The sequence below is a fragment of the Mytilus californianus genome, unplaced genomic scaffold (genome assembly GCF_021869535.1).
Source record: "Mytilus californianus isolate M0D057914Y unplaced genomic scaffold, xbMytCali1.0.p SCAF_4, whole genome shotgun sequence".
NCBI classification, from domain to species: domain Eukaryota; kingdom Metazoa; phylum Mollusca; class Bivalvia; order Mytilida; family Mytilidae; genus Mytilus; species Mytilus californianus.
The window spans coordinates 83,637,090-83,656,481 of NW_026262690.1; the positions used below are offsets into that span (position 1 = coordinate 83,637,090).

Here is a 19,392-nt window from a genome sequence, read left to right on the forward strand (position 1 = left end):
ATCAGAATTTTACATAATTAAAAGCGCACAGATGACCGTTGGTCGTAGTTAATAACCACAATATAAGAATGAAAGAAAATGAATATGTGTGTACCGTTTTGTATTGATTGAATAAAACTTCCTATATGAAGTTAACTTAATATAAATATTTTCGAATTAATTTTATAAATTATTCAGATTTTTTCATAAAATATCTATAGAACATTTTTACTGATATTGAACTGAAAATATTTTAAGTTTTATTTACCGTTATAACTTTGATAACCATTTCAATGCAAAATATTTGTGAACAGAGTGTGTATATTATTTTGTAAAGTCATTGTTTATTTCTCGATTTGAAGAGAATTCGTTTGAACTTTACCTTGCAGCAATTTAGCCTCAGGCGTACACAGGTGTGAATATTGTCATTTTGAATGGATTAACAGAAAGAGTATAGCGTGTTTAATATACCCAGATGAAATACCCGATGACAATAGAGAAACAATAATTAAATTGTATAAATAAATTGAAAATTAACATTCAACTTTTTAATTCCGGAAGTGTTACAATATTAAAATGGAACAATTTTCGGTTATGTTCTATGCAATTAGCATAAAGTTAAGATATGAAGTTAAAAGAATAGTACTTTTAATCTTAAAAATTAAATGTTACATTTCCCAATTAATAATCATTGCACATCTGTTTAATTTACTTTACCGGAATTCTTTAGCTTGTATTTAAATCTGGCGATGTTTAAATGCTAACAATCTTAAAACTATCGCATATTTAAAGTTTTTAATTGAAAAAATTCAACAGTACAACATGCATGATTTTTTTTTAATTTTCTTATTAACATTTCATTCTTACATTATTAAATTCATTTGACAATCACTTAGACAAATTATTTGTGAAAAGAATACCAATTATCGTTTATTTCATTAATGAATATACATACATTATAAATCTAAACTAATACATTAATTTGTTTGAGGATTTTTTTTAGGATAGCCGTCATTAATCCAAATTAGCAATACAGTTGTTGTAATTAAAGGCATATCTTAGTAATGTATTACTGATATTGACGATTTTAGAACAGTTCGTCCCAACCTCGTTGTTCCTGCAACAATCTTTACTAGTATACTTGTAAGTTTCCTGACGTATATGCGCCATTGAGGATGAGCTCCAGAGATAGCAGACTAGTAGCGTATTTGTTTGTTGGGGCAGGAGAGGCCATGCAACCACTTGTACAGATAAACAAGCTTATGTTGTCAACACTATCAGAAAGAGTTCCCATCGTCGGATGGGGTATATGAAGGTTCCAAGAATGAACTATTGACATGTCTGACTCTGAACAGTTAGTAAACGGACTTTACAATGATCTATAGGCATCGACCGCTTGTTCTTGTTATTTGAAACTGCATGCATATATACGTTTATGAGAGTGATTATTTATCTTGTGTCTGACGAAAACTAAATGCCTGCATGGTTATATCTTGCCATACGTTTGTATTGGTTTGGTGGGTGTTCACTCAAAATCGTAATTCAAAAATCGTGTTTGTGAGATGTAGATTCACTTCAATACCGAATTTCGTCTATGTATTTCACAAGTGTATACCACGGAGAAGATCTGAAGGTATATTACTCACATTTTGTTTTGGTGTGAACCATCGATGTTTACAGCAATATTTAATGAATAAGATGATGATGGTAGAAAGAACTATGAGCGTCATGTGGCAAATATTACATGCATGTCGGACCATGAGTTGTCAATCTGTATGAAAAAGATTTCCAATACAACCATATTGAGTAGAAAAGTTTACATGCTATACTCTCGTACTAGTATTACAGGGTTCTTGTGTCGTTTAACTCAGACACGCATCTTTTACTTTAAGATGTATGAAAGGTTCTAAATATATATATATATCTTAAATGTAAAAATAATCAAACGCCTATAGGCAATCACTAAAATGGTATGAAGTTTTTATACAGATTTATTCTTATTTACACAATCAATAACAAACTAAATAAATTTAACAAATTAACACCTTGACACTACAATATAACAAATGGGATACTAATTATTTTTAACCATGCTATGCAGAAACTTAACACATCAAGCAGGAACATATATATTAATATACTGTTCCCAGCATCAAGTTAGTGCATGTGAATACCAATTAGGAACACGATGTGTGATTTTGTATAACTAAAAATATCAAAGCGAGCAATAACTTTGTCAAGCAAACATTTTTTTTCACTATGCCTCTCTTTATCTCCGCTCCTTTACAATAACTATTTCGCTTTTCGTCGATCATTCTCTATATTGTTCTCTATTCGGTTATTTTTTTTTCACTATGCCACTCTATCTCCGCTCCTTTTTCCCCTGTCGTCCTAATCCTTATAAAGATAGGAACATTAGACATAGAAGGGGCTCTCTTATCTTCAATGAATTAATATTGATAGTGACTATAAGTGCTGCATTACTTTATATATCTGCATGTTTGCCAATCGAGAAAAGCTTGTATTTGCGTGAAGAATTTTTTTTTCTTCAAAAATATGGTCCAGAATCATGACAAAACAATATTTATTTCACAAAAATGTTCAAAGGTCATGTTTATAATTTTTTTAAACTTATTATCAGCAAAAATAGTGGATATTATTATCAGAACATCATTCATTAAAAGGTGGAATGATAATTTTCAAACACACACAAGATAAACAACGTTAGACACAAATATATGGTTCAATAAATGTTACCTGTGCACACCGGGTACCTCAATGAAGAGGCCATGCATGAACCTGTATTATATAATTGTGTAATACGAATTTTTAGTTGACAGGATGTCACTGGAATACCCAGGGACGTGTATCTAATATACGTCCTTGGAATACCAAACTGAATGTGTCGCTCTGACACATCTATCAATAATTCTGACATACCTATTATCAATTCGGGAGGAAGCCAAAATATATATATAATAAGATAACATAAATAAAATTTAAAAAGAAAAAAATCTATAAATTTTTCACCAAACATACCAGATAGAGTCACACATTTAACTGTAAAGCTAAGTGCCTTTATAAGTGACCGTTCCGAATTGATCCCGTATCAATTTGATATGATTTAAAGGTTAGTTAAAAAAAACCCACTTTTAATAAAAAAATTGAGATGTCCGATATTTCGATATTTAAATATCTATAACCTGGGAATATTATAGTATATCAACATATTATGTCCCAGCTAAAACCTCTTCCTAACATTGCTCCTTGTCAATAGCCGTTAAATATCATAATTAAAAAAATGTTATTTTATATCGTATAACTTTATTAATTGAAAAATTATCTTGTCTAAATACGGAACTATTCTTTATACAAATCAATGCACTTTATATAAAAGAGGCATACTAATGAATCTTCTGTAAATCAGTGATTGTTACAAGAACACTGCATTTGTGTTTCTTGTAATTGAAACTGTTCTTCCTCATCAAATCTATATTTTTTTTATTCTACGAGATCTTATCATATAAGGATTTACTATAGCTATCAGACCTGCTAGGTTATTTTGTTATTAAAAAAGGATAATTACCATCGAATCTCCCTCGAAACAATATTGTTCAAAATGGTCTTCACACACCAACTTGTGCTTGCTATAGATGCAACTATTTGCTGTTAGTTTAAGGTTGTACCATGTCTGATACAATTCTTTCTTTTTTTGGGGGATTGGGAAAACTATGTAGACTTTTGTCATAACCTTGTCTGACAGAACAACCGTACGCTTGACAAGACATTTTGACACTGAATAACCATCTACGGTAATCCCCAATTGATGATTGGAGTTTTTAACGCACGGTCGGTAAATCCCCGATTCTTTTTGTTCTTTGTGGTTTATAGATATCACGTGACTTTTTAGATCGAACATGCCGACAAGATGGCGAAATGTCGAGAACTGATAGTGAATTTCAAAAATTGATTTTGATCTCTTTACATAGAGAATAAAAGTTTTTTATTTATGAACATGTGTTTTTTTATGCTTAAAGAACTCAAAATTCATAAAAAACGAAAGGGAGCTCATGTCAATAGATATGAACAATTCACAAAAGTTTCATGCAAATTGGTGAAATTTTTTTTGAGTTATTGTCTGAAAACTGGAAAATCCCCCCTTTTTTAATGAATAAAACCCCAAAACTCGGAATCGGTAAATCCATTTTATAAAAAACGAAAGGGAGCTCACGTCAATAGATATGAACAATTCACAAAAGTTTCATGCAAATTGGTGAAATTATTTTTGAGTTATTGTTCGAAAACTGTAAAATCCCCCCTTTTTTAATGAATAAAACCCCAAAACTCGGAAATGGTAAATCTGAAATTTATAAAAAATGAAAGAGAGCTCACATCAATAGATATAAACAATTCACCAAAGTTTCATGCATATTGGTTTAAGCGTTTTTGAATTAATGTCCGACATGTTGACGACACCGGACAGACGGTCAACAGTATACCATAATACATCCCGTAAACGGGCGTATAAAAATGCTTGTTTTTAGGCCCCTTTTTGGCCCCAAATTCCTAAACGTTTAGGGCAATTACCCCCAAACTCAAACCCAGCTTTCCCTTTGTGATATGGAACCTTGTAGTACAATTTCATAAAGATCCATACACTTACACACAAGTTATTGTCCTGAAATTAGAAAAATGCTTGTTTTTTGCCCCTTTTTGCCCCCTAATTCCTAAAATTTTGGGGAAATTACCCCCAAAATCAATCCAAGCCTTCCCTTTGTGGTATGGTACCTTGTAGTACAATTTCAGAGAGATCCATACACTTGAACACAAGTTATTGTCTGGAAACTAGAAAAATGCTTATTTTTGGCCCCTTATTCCTAAATGTTTTGGGCAATTACCCCCAACTCAATTCCAGCTTTCCCTTTGTGATATGGAACCTTGTAGTACAATTTCAGAAAGATCCATACACTTACACATAAGTTATTATCATGAAACTAGAAAAATGATTGTTTTTTGCCCCCTAATTTCTAAAATTTTGAGGCAATTACCCCCAAAATCAATCCCAACATTCCCTTTGTGATATGTAACCTTGTGGTACAATGTCAGAGACACTAACACACAAGTTATGTCTGGAAGTTACAAAAATGCTTATTTTTGGCCCCATTTTCCTTAACTGTTGGTACCATAACCCCCAAAATCAATCCCAACCTTCCTTTTGTGGTATTGAACCTTATGGTAAATTTTCATAGAGATCCATTCACTTAAACTAAAGTTAGAGTGCGAAAACCAATGTTTCTTCGGACGACGACGACGTCAACGTCATACCAATATACGACCGCAAAATTTTTTTGCAGTCGTATAAAAATGTAAACACTTCAATAAGTGTTTATAACATTTTCTTGATATTTTTCCCATAAGCTTGATCATTTTATTGGTTAAAAGACTAGGATTCCATTTCAAAAATACCTATATACATGCAGAAAAGATCTTTTGCTCCATAGTTTTCAGTTTATTTGAAATATATGCATAAACTGATATATGTAGATCAGGACAAAACCTTGAAGATGATTATGACCAGATTACTTAAAATTGTTGACTTTTGTCTGATTGTAAAAGTAGTTAATGAATATTTGAACAGAAAAATTCCCAAGGGAACTTTTTAAAGCTTTAGCACACTAATTTATTGCAAAAGCGCACTGATGAAATTAATATACAAGAGAAAGGGATAATTGATCTCTGTATGAAAATTACAGAAAAATTTGTCATTATATGGAAAATTAATGAAATAAAATTGAGAATGGAAATGGGGAATGTGTCAAAGCGACAACAACCCGACCAAAAAGCAGAAAACAGCCAAAGGCCACCAATGGGTCTTCGACACATTGAGAAAACACCACACCCAGAGGCGGGCTTCAGCTGGCCCCTAAACAAAAATATGAATTTGTTCAATGAAAATGGATGTCACACTAAACTCCAAAACATATAAATGAACTAAAATTAAATAAATGGGGAATGTGTCCATGGGACACAGTTGATGCCCCTGCTTGCATATCATATAAAATCTTAAAGGGACATAACTGAAGAACGGTAAAAGTAACGCTACTCAAATTTGTATTTGATCTGAGTTTTGTGGTAATAAGTATTGTGTATAAGTTTCATAAAATTTGGTTGAGGCAAACTTAAGTCCGAGAACAGAAACGAAAAATTCAGAAATTTTTCAGATTGTAAAGGGGCATAACTCTAGAACTGTTAATGTGACACCAACAAAATTCCAACTTGATCTGTATTTTGTGGTTATGAGCATTGTGTACATGTTTCATAACATTTGGTTTAGGCAAACTCAAGTAAGAGAACGGAAACGAAAAATTCAGCAATTTTTCAGTCTGAAAAGGGGCATAACTCTAGAACAGTATAAGTGAAACCACCAAAATTCAAACTTGATCTGTATTTTGTGGTAATAAGCAATGTGTATAAGTTTCATAACATTAAGTTGAGGCAAACTAAAGTTAGAGAACAGAAACCAACTTTGGGACGTACGGACGGACAAGGGTAAAACTTAATGCCCCCTCAGCTACGGCGGAGGCATAAAAACATTTGGTTGAGGCTAACTTAAGTTAGAGAACGGAAACGAAAAATTCAGCAATTTTTCCATTTGTAAAGGGGCATAACTCTAGAACAGTTACAGTGACACCACCAAAATTCAAATTTGATCTGTATTTTGTGGTAATAAGCATTGTGTATAAGTTTTATAACATTTGGTTGAGGCAAACTAAAGTTAAAGAATGGAAACGAAAAATTGCTAAAGGGCATAACTCTAATACAGTTAACATGGTTAAAGTGACACAACCAAAGTTCAAACTCGATCTGTCTTTTGTGGTAATCAGCAATGTGTATAAGTTTCATAACATTAGGTTGAGGCAAACTAAAGTTAGAGAACAGAAACCAACTTTGGGATGTACGGACGGACAAGGGTAAAACTTAATGCCCCCTCAGCTACGGCGGAGGCATAAAAACATACAAGACTAACAAAGGCCAGAGGTTCCTGACTTGGGACAGGTGCAAAAATGCGGCGGGGTTAAGCATGTTTTGTGAGATCTCAACCCTCCTCCTATACCTCTAGATAGCCAATGTGGAATAAACAAACACACAGCAATATGCACAGTAAAACTCATTTTAATAGAAGTCCGAGTCTGATGTCAGAATAAGTAATAGAAGAAACTAAGCATAATGACAATGATACATAAATTAACAAAGGACTACTACCAGTTACTCACATGCCAGCTCCAGACCTCAATTAAACTGATTGAAAGATTATGTCTTCATCATATGAAAATCAAGCACAATCCCTCCCGTTAGGGGTTTAGAATCATACCATCATAAAATATATGAGAAGAACATAACCCGCATCATGCCAACAACTGGTTTTTAGAATAAATGTGTTTATTTCCGATGCAAAGACCCTATGAGTGAATCAATATTAATACCAAAATATGTCATCTTTAATGACCTGACAACAGTATCGTAACAAAAAATAAGCATTTGAAGATCAAAGGAATTATCAAAATCACTAAAATAGGTGATTACTGAAATTTTCGAAATAGGTGATGATGAAATCACTTGTTTAAGTCATACCCTGACTATTAAACAAGTGAAAATATTAAAAAACATTTACTAAAAATATATATACAACAACAAAAAGATAAAGAAAAGGAGCAGGAGCAATGCCCTAAGCGCCTGGGCAATCAGTTTAATGAATAAACTGTTGACAACTTGACACAAAGATATGTCTCACTTGTCCACATTAAATTTAGAAAAAGACAATCTGATGAACAGCAACATTACTTGTTAATTCAAAGTTGCTGGACCATGATCTTCTGGGCAGGGCCTATAAATGATTGACAAACTGAGATATACTGATGGTAATGCAACTTTTTACAAAATACTATTGATCTGTCACAAGCAGTTCTTATCAAACAGACTTAAGCAGAAAACTTATCATTGAAAATTGCTAATTAATTCAAAGACTCTGGACCATGACCTACATGTAGGGGTCAGGGCCTCAAAATAGTCATCAAGCAGATATGTACTGATAGTAATGCAACTTCATACAAATTATCATTGATCTATCACAAGTAGATCCTATCAAACTAACCCAAGCAGAAAACTTAACATTGAAAATTGCTAATTAATTCAAAGTCACTGGACCATGACTTAGGGGGCAGGGCCTCAAAATAGTTGTCAAACTGATATGTACTGATAGTAATGCAACTTTATATTAAATATCAATGATCTATCACAAGTAGTTCCTATCAAACTAACTTAAGCAGAAAACTTAACAATTGTTGATGTCACTGCCGCGGCCGCTGGAAAAGCAATCCCTGTGTCTCGCTTTCCGCGCCGAAATTTCGTCGCAGGCGAGACAAAAATTGTTACCACTATAGTTCATACATACATGTATAAAAAAAAGCACTTATATTCATTTATTTGAAAAAAAAACAGTTAAGATTTCTTGATGTTAAATTAGTCTTCTTGTCAATAAATATAATTAGAATTTCAAGTCTGTTCACCCAAAATCATGTTTGCACCCCACACACGTTCACACCCTTTTTATTGGTTTTGTGTTGAATATTTTTTTAATTGTGTTTTAGTTAATGTATTGCTATAAACAAGGTTTTTTTATTGTTCCAAAATAAAGTGACATTCTAAAAACGTAAACAGGTTTCCTCCTCCATGCACTTTAACCGTACACAATCATTCAAATCATGAAATATTTCATTTAAAAAACAGCACTAAATGTTAAGAGTAACTGCTTTATAAAATTTAAAAGAGCACTTAAACTAAGAAAAAAATCCTGAAACATCACATTTTACACCATTCACACACCAATACTATCTAATATAAACAGTTTATTTAAGAATGAATGTATTAAATTCAAATAACAGTCACAATTGTAATCAAAGTTCAACGTCTACTCTGGCGGAAATCGTCAACTGGTTTGTCTGATGGTCCATACAGTCTTCATCAACCCCCCCTCCATAATATATTTCATTTTGAAATTCTCGAATTTCTATTAATGAAAATATAAATATTTTGATTTATTCATCTATAAAACATCTTATTATTCAATCAGTATTTGAATAAAAAAGGGTGCAAACCTGTATTGGGATTGAAGGGACCCAATACCAATATTATAGGCCCTTTCACGGTTACTGCAGCCATGTTTAATAGGGGGCAGATTTGCATAGTGGAGGTAAAAAGGGTTTGAAAAATAAGGGAAAACATCATTGAAACAGAACAGTTGCTTGGAAACATGCATAGGATTTCCCGTACTTTCCTACTATTTCCACCTATATCCAAAAAATCTGCCCCCTATTCAATATGGCTGCAATAACCGTGAAGTGGCCTATTAGCATGGAGCGTCTTTTTACCACAAAATACCACAGAACACCCAAAATATACCACAGAACTACACAAAAAACAATAAAACTAATAAAATATACCACAGAACATTTAAATTACTTTACAAAATGCAGAACTAATAATTGAGAATCATATTATTTCTATTATTCTATGAATGTAGAGTTGACTCCCTTGTATAATATAAAGCTATCTCCTTGGGTGACCCATGAATATTAGCTTATAGAACATACTTATATATCAATATTTCTTATGATATCCTAGTTATTATAATATTCTACAGATATTAGGCACTTTGGTTGATATTTATAAGACAAAATCAAGATTGTTAAAATGTTTATTTCATATTTATTTATTTTACGCTTTTAGACTTGTTTCAAACATGTTTTTAAATCAGCCAAAAGAATAAGAACTTGATTCCAACTTCAACAAAAAATAAGTAATTTTATTAAAAAATCTGTTGTATGTATAATTATGATATCATTCTTTCCAAATAGATATACCTTGAAATATTTTATTAACGATCATTAAGAGTAAAAAAAGTAAATTAGAAATAGTAAATTTAATCTGTTACCTCGAATTATGACGCAAGATAGTTACTTTTTAGAACTTTTTCCGTCCTATTGAAATTCAAAGAATTATACAGTTATTTTTTGATAGTGTTTTTGTCCAGAATAAATGACAAATATATCCTTAAACACCATGTTATATCAAAATAACTTCTGAAAAATCAGGAGACTACATTCCAGGGTTGGCAAAGTATAACCCGGGCTGGAAAACCGGGGTCCCGGGTTTTCCTGGGCTGGGCAATACTCCCAGAAACGAACACTGGGCAATACTGAGTAATATGATTTTTCAAGCTTATTTTTACACAAAATAGTAAAGACTTTGTTGTAGTTAATAGTATTATAGCTAAATATATACATTTTATACAGATAACCATTGAGAGACATTCCTGAAGAATGAAAATTCAATTTCTTCCTTTTCTCCACTTATTCTATGTAGGCAGAATACAATTTTTGCACATATCAGGATACCTTGTTGATTTTCAAGCTTTGTTTCAATAATCCAATTTGAAACTTTGAAAAAATGCTTTTTATTGCAGTGTTTAAGTGAATTGTAAATTTTAATTGTTATGCAATCATATTACTAAATAAACACCATAAGGGGACAGGCCATGAACACTTATAGAAATCAAAAGTCTGATTATTGTTATGTAAACAAATGTGTTGTAATCTGAATAATTACTTAGTAATTAGTGATGTACATAAACATATGCTAAAACTTAGTAAACATTTTTAGGCAATGACCAACAAAAAATGTTTAAAATAATTTTCCTTTCATATAATTGTTGATTCAGCTTAATATTAGTTATATTCATTAAAAATATCAAATTGAATTCTTCAACTTTAAGTTAATGTACTGCATTTGTGATTAATCCTCTTTAAAATTCAGGCCAGTAATGCATATTACCCAGTATTGCCCGGTAAAACCCAGGTTTTCCCAGTATTTCCCACTGGGCTGGGCAATACTCATAAAACCCGGGTTTTTGCTAACCCTGCAAAAAAGTACATTCCAGTCAGTGTACTCCCCAGAAATTTTGGATAGCAACACATTTGGCGTAAAAAAATAAATAGTATTTTTTTTAATGTCGTTTGTCACGTCGCTACGATGCTCTATTTCCAATAAGTAATGTTTATATTGTTCAATTCATAACAGAGAATACAATTAAAGTATAAGTTGTTTCAGCTTATGTCTTCAATATTCATTTATATTTACACAATTACATTTTTCCTCTTGTCAGAAACTACCAACCAGGAACATATATATTGTTAGATATGCTGTTCCCAGTACCAACTAAATATCTAGCACAAAAAAGAACTTTTTTTATATCAAAAAGGAAAAGAAAGTATCATTTATTAATATAATTTCAATCAAGGATTTGTATAGTGAGAACTACCCGCGGTATACAAATCCTTGTTTCAATTAAAAAACTATTCTGTTTATCATGTTTATGAAATTCGTTGTTTCCTAGGACTAAATGTATTAGTCCCAGTTGTTTCTCATTAAAAAGATATATGTTTTTAACAAAGTTAAACTACTTTAATCAGTAAATTGAAACAATGCATTTACATACAAATAAATTCATTCTGTCAGCTGTTCCATTTGTGCGTCTGTAGTTATTATCATAAATTGCGGATTTCGGTCATAGCTGGTCCGCTTCCGATGAATCCAGCATCCGATCCGTAGTTTGTACAAATGTTTCAATGGCGGTTAAAGAAAAATCAACGAAAATAAACACTGTTTGACAAGCGATTTGGAATAAATATGACGCTTTCAATGCAATAAATGGATGAAACATTATCTAATAAGGGCAATTTGCATCACGTTCTAATGAAGTAACAAACTTATTTTGTCGAAAATCAGAATGTTTAATGTACGCTCCCGAGAAATAAGTACCGGAAGGGAAAGAAAATACTTCATAAAAAGTTGTAAGTTTGAAATAACATACGACCAATCTGTAAAGTCAATGCTTTCACCTCTTTTTTAATGAAATAAATCGTTTAAATCTTTGAAATTCTTAACTTATGAATGAATAAAATGCTTCGCTGGGGCGCAGCTTGATACGACCGCAGAGGTCGAACCCTGAACAGTTGGGACAAGTATGGACACAAAATTCAAGCTTGATACAGCTATGACTTTGGATTGTCATTAAATATTTGACACAGCATAGGTTTCTGACACAGGATGAATGTGGTGTAAGAACTGGAAAAAATTTAATTTACCTATTATGGTGGAATATCCATAAACTAAATTGTTTGTTAATTTCAATATATCAAAGAATATGTAGAATTCAATGTTTGATGTAATGTAATAAAGTTGAAATTTGGACCGTTTTTGTTCAATGTGGACCAATTTGGTAACATGTATAAATAATCAAAAATCTAAATACATGGGAGCCCATTTAAATACATCATAAAGGTATTAAAATAGAAAGTGACATCATAGTCATGGCTAAAAATAAACAAAAATCCTTAATCAGCAACATTTAAAGTAATATCTAAAAATAAAGTTCCTTTGTAACCATAAAAGCCCATTTAAATACATCATAAAGATATTAAAATAGAAAATGACATCATAGTCATGGCTAAACATAGCAAAAAACCCTTAATCAGCATCATTTAACAGTAATATCTAAAAATGGAAATTACATCATAAAGGTATTAAAATAGAAAATGACATCATAGTCATGGCTAAAAATAAACAAAATCCTTAATCAGCATCAGCAACATTTTATAGTAATATCTAAAAATAAAATTCCTTTGTAACCATAAAAGCCCATTTAAATACATCATAACAGATTAAAATAGAAAATGACATCATAGTCATGGCTAAACATAGCAAAAACCTTAATCAGCATTATTTAACAGTAATATCTAAAAATAAAAATTTCTATGCAACCATAAAAGTAAAATAGAAAATGACATCATAATCATAGCTAAAAATAAACAAAATTTTTTTTTATTGGCAAATTTTAAATGGAGTTTATTATACTAAAATAATAAATTTGCAACCATAAACATGATAAAACCCCATTTAAACACATCATAAAAGTATTAAATAATTCAACTACATCATAAGGCTATAAAAATAGAAAATGACTTCATAGTCAAGGCTATAAAAATAGAAAATGACTTCATAGTCAAGGCTAAAGGTAAACAAAAAACCTTCATCAGCAAAATTTTATATTGGCAAATTTCCAATGAAGTTTATTACACTAAAATTGTTGGCAAATTTCCAATGCATTTATTAACAATAAAGTTATTGGCAAATTTCCAATTTACATAATTTAAAAGCAGTGTAGATGAGATATTTAAATGAGTTTGAATTACCAACCTTACACTGCTTTTAAATAATGTTCTTTACTCAATTATTTGTCTATTAAAATGGAAACCCTTGTTTTTTAACCTTTTTTCCCCTTATTCCTTAAACATTAGAGCCATAACCACCCCCCAAAGCCAATTATTACTTTCCAATGTAACCTAAATTTCCAATATACATAATTTTAAATTTCAATTCCTCATGATATATAACCGTATCATTATTATTTTCTTTCATATATAAATCTGAAACAACCATCTTTAAATGGAAAATTTTAAAGAAAAAAAAAAGGAAAAAAAAAAAATCCTACCCCCCACACATTTTTTCAATCCCCTTTTGATTCATCATCCCCCACCTCAATCACAACCTTCAATTTGTGGTATGGTACATTGCAATACAATTTCACAGAGATCCATACACTTGAACACAAGTTTTTGTTGCAAACTAAAAAAATCCTTATTTTCAACCAATATTTGGCCCCTTATTCATAAATGTTTGAGCAATTAACCCCAAAACTCAATTTCTACTTTCTCTTCGTGATAAAAAATAACTAACTTAAAATGTAAATTTTAAACAAAAAAAAAAGAAAACAAAAAAATTACCTCTTTTTTGACCCCCGCCCCCCTTATGATTCATCACCCCCCACCCCCCTTTCCCCCCAAACCAAGCTCAATAACAGCCTTGCCTTTGTGGTATGGTACCTTGTAATACAATTTTAGAGAGATCCATACACTTGAACACAAGTTATTGTCTAGAAACTAAAAAATGCTTATTTTAAACCCCTTTTTAGGCCCCTTATTACTAAACGTTTTGGGCAATTACCACAACACTCAATTCCAGCTTTCCCTTTGTGAAATGGAACCTTGTAGTAAAATTTCAGAAAGATCCATCCACTTACACACAAGTTATTGTCATGAAACTAGAAAAATGCTTGTTTTTTGCCCCCTTTTGGCCCCTTATTCCTAAAATTTTGAGGCAATTAACCCCAAAATCAATCCCAGCATTGACCCTTTGTGATATGGAATCTTGTGGTACAATGTCAAAGAGATCCATATGCTAACACACAAGTTATGTCTGGAAGTTACAAAAATGCTTATTTTCGGCCCCTTTTTGGCCCCTAATTCCTTAACTGTTGGTACCATAACCCCCAAAATCAATCCCCACCTTCCTATTGTGGTATTGAACCTTATGGTAAAATTTCATAGAGATCCATTCACTTAAACTAAAGTTAGAGTGCGAAAACCATTGTGTATTCGGACGACGACGCCGGACAACGACGACATCGACGACGACGCCAACGTCATACCAATATACGACCTCAAAATTTTTTTGCGGTCGTATAAAAATTGCTGATTCATCGACATGGAAAAAATTACAACTTGGTTTGGTCAACCATTTTGTCAACATCGAGGTACCCCGTGAAGTTTTACAAATGTAGAGGAGACAGTTCTGCCATGATGATAACGTAGATTTCGTATTGTTTATGATTTTCTGATTCCATTTTCTTGATGTCAAAATTTTCAATTGGACCGCGTGTTATTAATCTTGTCATAATGTCAGCTTGGGGTTTTCGTATACAAACAGTTATCACCCAAAAGACAATTAACACCTATTTAATCACTCTTAATTGCCTCTATTGTCTGACTTGAAAGGATTACAATTAAAGGTGATATAATTTTTATGATCACAAGCGGTAATTAAATGAAAGTTTAAAAATTAAGACATCGATTTTGCAGCAATGTATAGAGACAAGAAAAATAGCATCCTCAAAATAATTATAGCGTCACGGATAAAAAATATAGCATCGCGGTGCCGCGACGCTAAAACGGCCTGGGGAGATCACTGCCAGTAAATTCCTACAAACAATATATGATTGCTGATTCTATTTGGAAAACAAAATCAGATGAAGGAAAAAAGAAGCTTTTTAAGAACTTCTTTCTGGACAGTAAAAAGCTAAAACATGACTTAACTTCATCTGATGGATTGTATTCTGTTGTTAACAAAGCAAAGGCAATAGCCAGGAAACCAATGCAGATAAAAAGACCAAGAAATGAAAGAGCAGGAAAAAGACAATAAGTTAATCTATTATCTACAATGTATTTGCTGTCAGATTTGTTTTGTTATTGATATCATCAAATTAAATTTTTCCACTTAATTTATTGTTTCTTATTATTAATTTAGAATTTGACCACAGATGCATTTAATCTATCATACTATATACTATACATTATTTGGGGAAGATAAACACACAAAACAGGAAAACTCTCAAAAACAATCATCGAACTTGAACTTTCGACAATTAAAAAGACACACCTACAATATTTTATAAGTTAGTTAAAACATAACTGACCTCACAACAATTGCATATCTCTTTTTGAATACTATGGTTTTCTAGATGATAGTTATCGACAATCTCATCAGGTTTAAATAGGTACTTTTGGTATGGATCCAATTAAAGTCAGAGTCAATCATATATGAGGCACAAAATGTATATGTAACCAATGTCATCTGCCTTTCCAATATGTAACCGTTTGTACAGTTTGCAGCAGATATGTTCAATAGTGGAGCAAGTATTAAATATCAGTAATTAAAAGTGCATGTGTGTAACCAATGTAACCATTGCTTCAATGAGTGTAACAAAACAAGATACCTATATATTCAGGTGAACATTTTGTGCCATATCTAAGAGTCAATTGGGGGTGTAGCGATAGTGAATCAACCCTGGATGGAAGAATTAAATTTATTTGAATAATGAAAGTCAAATTATAGAAAGAATTAGCATGAACAACCAGTGTTCCAGCTAGGTCGTTTTCACAGGGCCGTCCGCCCACCCTTTCCCGAGTGCCGCCCTGTGCCCTTTTTAACAGTTTGCAGGGCGCCCTGCCTTTTTTGAAGATCGATTGGTATATTATTTTGTTTGTATTGATATGATTAGCCAATTACGAAAATTTACCTGGCGACAAGTATATGACTTTGTTTACGACCCCAAGCTAATCAACGGTTACAACAGGTGTCATAATCTGTTGTTATAGGTAATCCGTTTATCGGATGGGTCATTTAATGATCATCAACATTAATTCATTCAAATAGAATCGGTCAGTCGGCATTTGTCTTTGAACTTGAAGAAATGTTCATACAACTTGGGCACAATTAGCAATGTTTACCGTAGTTTCATGGAGAAAACGTAATTGACAGAAAGTTGAAAACCATAATCAACTCGTTAAAAACATTGCTCTTATTGTTTTCCGTGAAATAAATAGCAAATTAAGACGTATTTTTTCATTGACTGCCTTCATTTTTTATACGAAAATAACAAAATCGGCTGCCATATTGTTGATCGTATTTACATCTTCTACGTACTCTTTATTATCCTCCAAAGAAAGAGCACACCCAAATAAAGAAAGATAACTCAATCTTATTTTTTCCTAGAATTGAGTAACCTACTAAGATATTATAAAATATGTCTTCATACATCTGGCTTTAGAATTTATATAATTAGGTGTTTTGAGTTATGGGAAAAGTTAAAGAGGGTCTTAGTAGCAGGGTTGGTAGGGTGCCTTGGTCATCTTTTTCTGTATTTTTTATTTTCAATCCAAATTTTCACTGTTCACTATATCCTAACATTGTGCATTTACAGCTGTTTTGTGCTGTATTGCCATTAAGCACAGAAAAGGTAGAAAGGTGAAACTTGTAAAGTGTGTCAGACCATAGAAACAGAATGAAGCAGGACATTTTTCAAAAAAATACTGCATATAAAGCTTAACTGTGCCAGGCAATGATTTAAAACTTGTGTGACAAGCTGCTTGACAAGTTTTCAGCCTAAAAAGTAGAAAGATAGTTTTTCTCTGGGCTAATGATGTTGTTCTTGTATATATATAACCAGTGATTCAATGAACAAACAATGTTTGATAATAATCTTTATTAAAACATGCCCTTTTTATATTAGGCACTGGCTACGGTTACATGGAAATCATGGAAATGTAACAATAATAAAATAATTATTGTTACATTGGAGACTAATAGCTGGAATGCAGGGTTGGGTAAGGTTCAGATTAATTACGAATGTAACAATAATATTTGTGTCTACGGTTACATTGCGTTATTGTTACATTAGTGCAATTCAATGTACGCTGGGACTGTAAATATATATTAAAATAAAACTTCAAGATTTTTATTTGAATATTACAATATAAATAAATACAATTTATAAATTTTGTATTTACAATGACAGTTTCTACAAATCCAGTATGTTGTTTTGGGAGCGGCATATTTTAGTCCGACGCATTTCAGCGGTGAAACCACTCAGTGCAGCCATCACAAACGAATGATGTGGCAAGGGCACGTCTGTAAATGCATATTGCACAATTCAATTCTGCAATATCCCTTTTTAAGTTAAAGAAACTTTCATTGACTGCAATACTTCCGAAGTGAAAAATAAGTTTTTTACTCTTGCGATTTTTATATTTTCGTCCAATATTTTTTGTTTGAAGCATGTGAGATTGTTTCATGTTGTAATTTAATATGCGTTCATTGCCTTCCATTTTATGTTCAACTCCGATTTCAATATTCAACAACATAGCTGGAGAAAAAATTACTCTTCAAAATACATTTGTAAGGCAATTGATCACACGGTTAACATTTGCCGACAGGTGGAAACTGATGGAAACAGTTTTTTTTTCATTTTCAGTCCAATTATTTTGTGATCGTAATTTCGTTCATAGTGGCGAAAAAAAATTAAGCAACACAACTATAGAAGGTTTAAGTATAATAAATGTAGCTTACATTTAAGTGCACTAATGTAACAATAACACAATGTTACCATAGACACAAATATTATTGTTACATTCGTAATTGATCGGATCCTAACCCAGCCCTGCATTCCGGCAATTAGTCTCCAATGTAACAATAATTATTTTATTATTGTTGTCATATCACGTGTTAAATGCCCTTTTTCTGGATTGGCACCCTGCCCTTTTGAAATCCTAGCTGGAACACTGACAACAATAGTAAATTAATGTGTGAAATTTTAATATTTCGAGGTTCTGTGGTATTTTTTTGGGTGTTCTGAGGTATTCTGTGGTGTTCTGTGGTAACCCCTTCTGAGATCATTCATGCTAATGGGAAAATTTAACAATAACATGTTTTATGAATATCGGATGACACAAGCTTACGATAACATTTAAAATGTATTGATTTATATGAAATACAAAGCAAAAAACAAAAACAGGAATGATTTTGCTACAAATATATAATCTCAAGCCCGATGGCGATGAATAATATTCCAGGATAAATTATTTACCATAAACAGTTTTCATATTCTTGTCTCCGTCCATGCCCAAAAAATTTATTTCCTTCGTCCCAACATGGGTCTTCATTTGGAGTGGAGAGGCATCTCCAAATGGATTAGGTCTTTTAGGCATAACAAGCTTGTTAAAATGAAATAAACAATGATTTTGTTCGGTCTGTTTTGGCGTCGCAGCGGGTTTCTGGTTTCTTTATTGTCACCCACCTGAACAGCGAACCAGTCCTGTCAATGAGTTTGTTAAAATAAACCAATAGGTCCCGAACGCAATACCAAATTCCGGAAAGTCTTCATTGGTTGTTGTTTGCGAAACGTTTAGTGGCAAATCCATTTCTTTAATTTATATACATTGAAACGAACGATCTGAATATGTGTATTGCTCATATAGAAATAGAAATGGAAATAGAAATTCTTTAATATTTACCAATCATGGAAATTGCACATGCGACCTGTTATGTCTGTGTTTTAGTGGGTTATCTGTTTTTGTGGATCCCAAAATTCCGATCATGCACGCGAAACGACAATCGGACGTGCTGTACAGATGGACCCCATAAAACTAAACCGTTAACAAAACAATAACAGAAAAAAACGAACAAACAAACAAACTCTTTTAAACATACTAAAGGAGGCAAAACCGTGTAATTAACAAACAAAATGCAATTGAAAAACACATCTCTTCCCGGCCATAAAACAAGGCAAAGAAAAACGAAAACGTGCAAATACAAACTAGAAAACTCATGCTCTGGTAAAACCAAACAAGAAAAAAAAAATTACAAAAAAAGTCAACCAACAAACAAGCAAAAAGTGGATTG

General features: G+C 32.1%; 1 protein-coding gene across 1 annotated transcript in view; it reads right to left on the reverse strand.

The window, feature by feature from the left end:
- The window catches only part of LOC127738736 (uncharacterized), a 28,335-nt gene extending 9,536 nt beyond the window's left edge, over nt 1–18,799 (reverse strand). Inside the window, exon 1 of the mRNA XM_052250076.1 lies at nt 18,578–18,799. Coding sequence (XP_052106036.1) covers nt 18,578–18,698 — 121 coding nt within the window. The 5' untranslated portion in view covers nt 18,699–18,799. The remainder of the gene's footprint in view (nt 1–18,577) is intronic.
- Between the last annotated feature and the right edge of the window lie 593 nt (nt 18,800–19,392).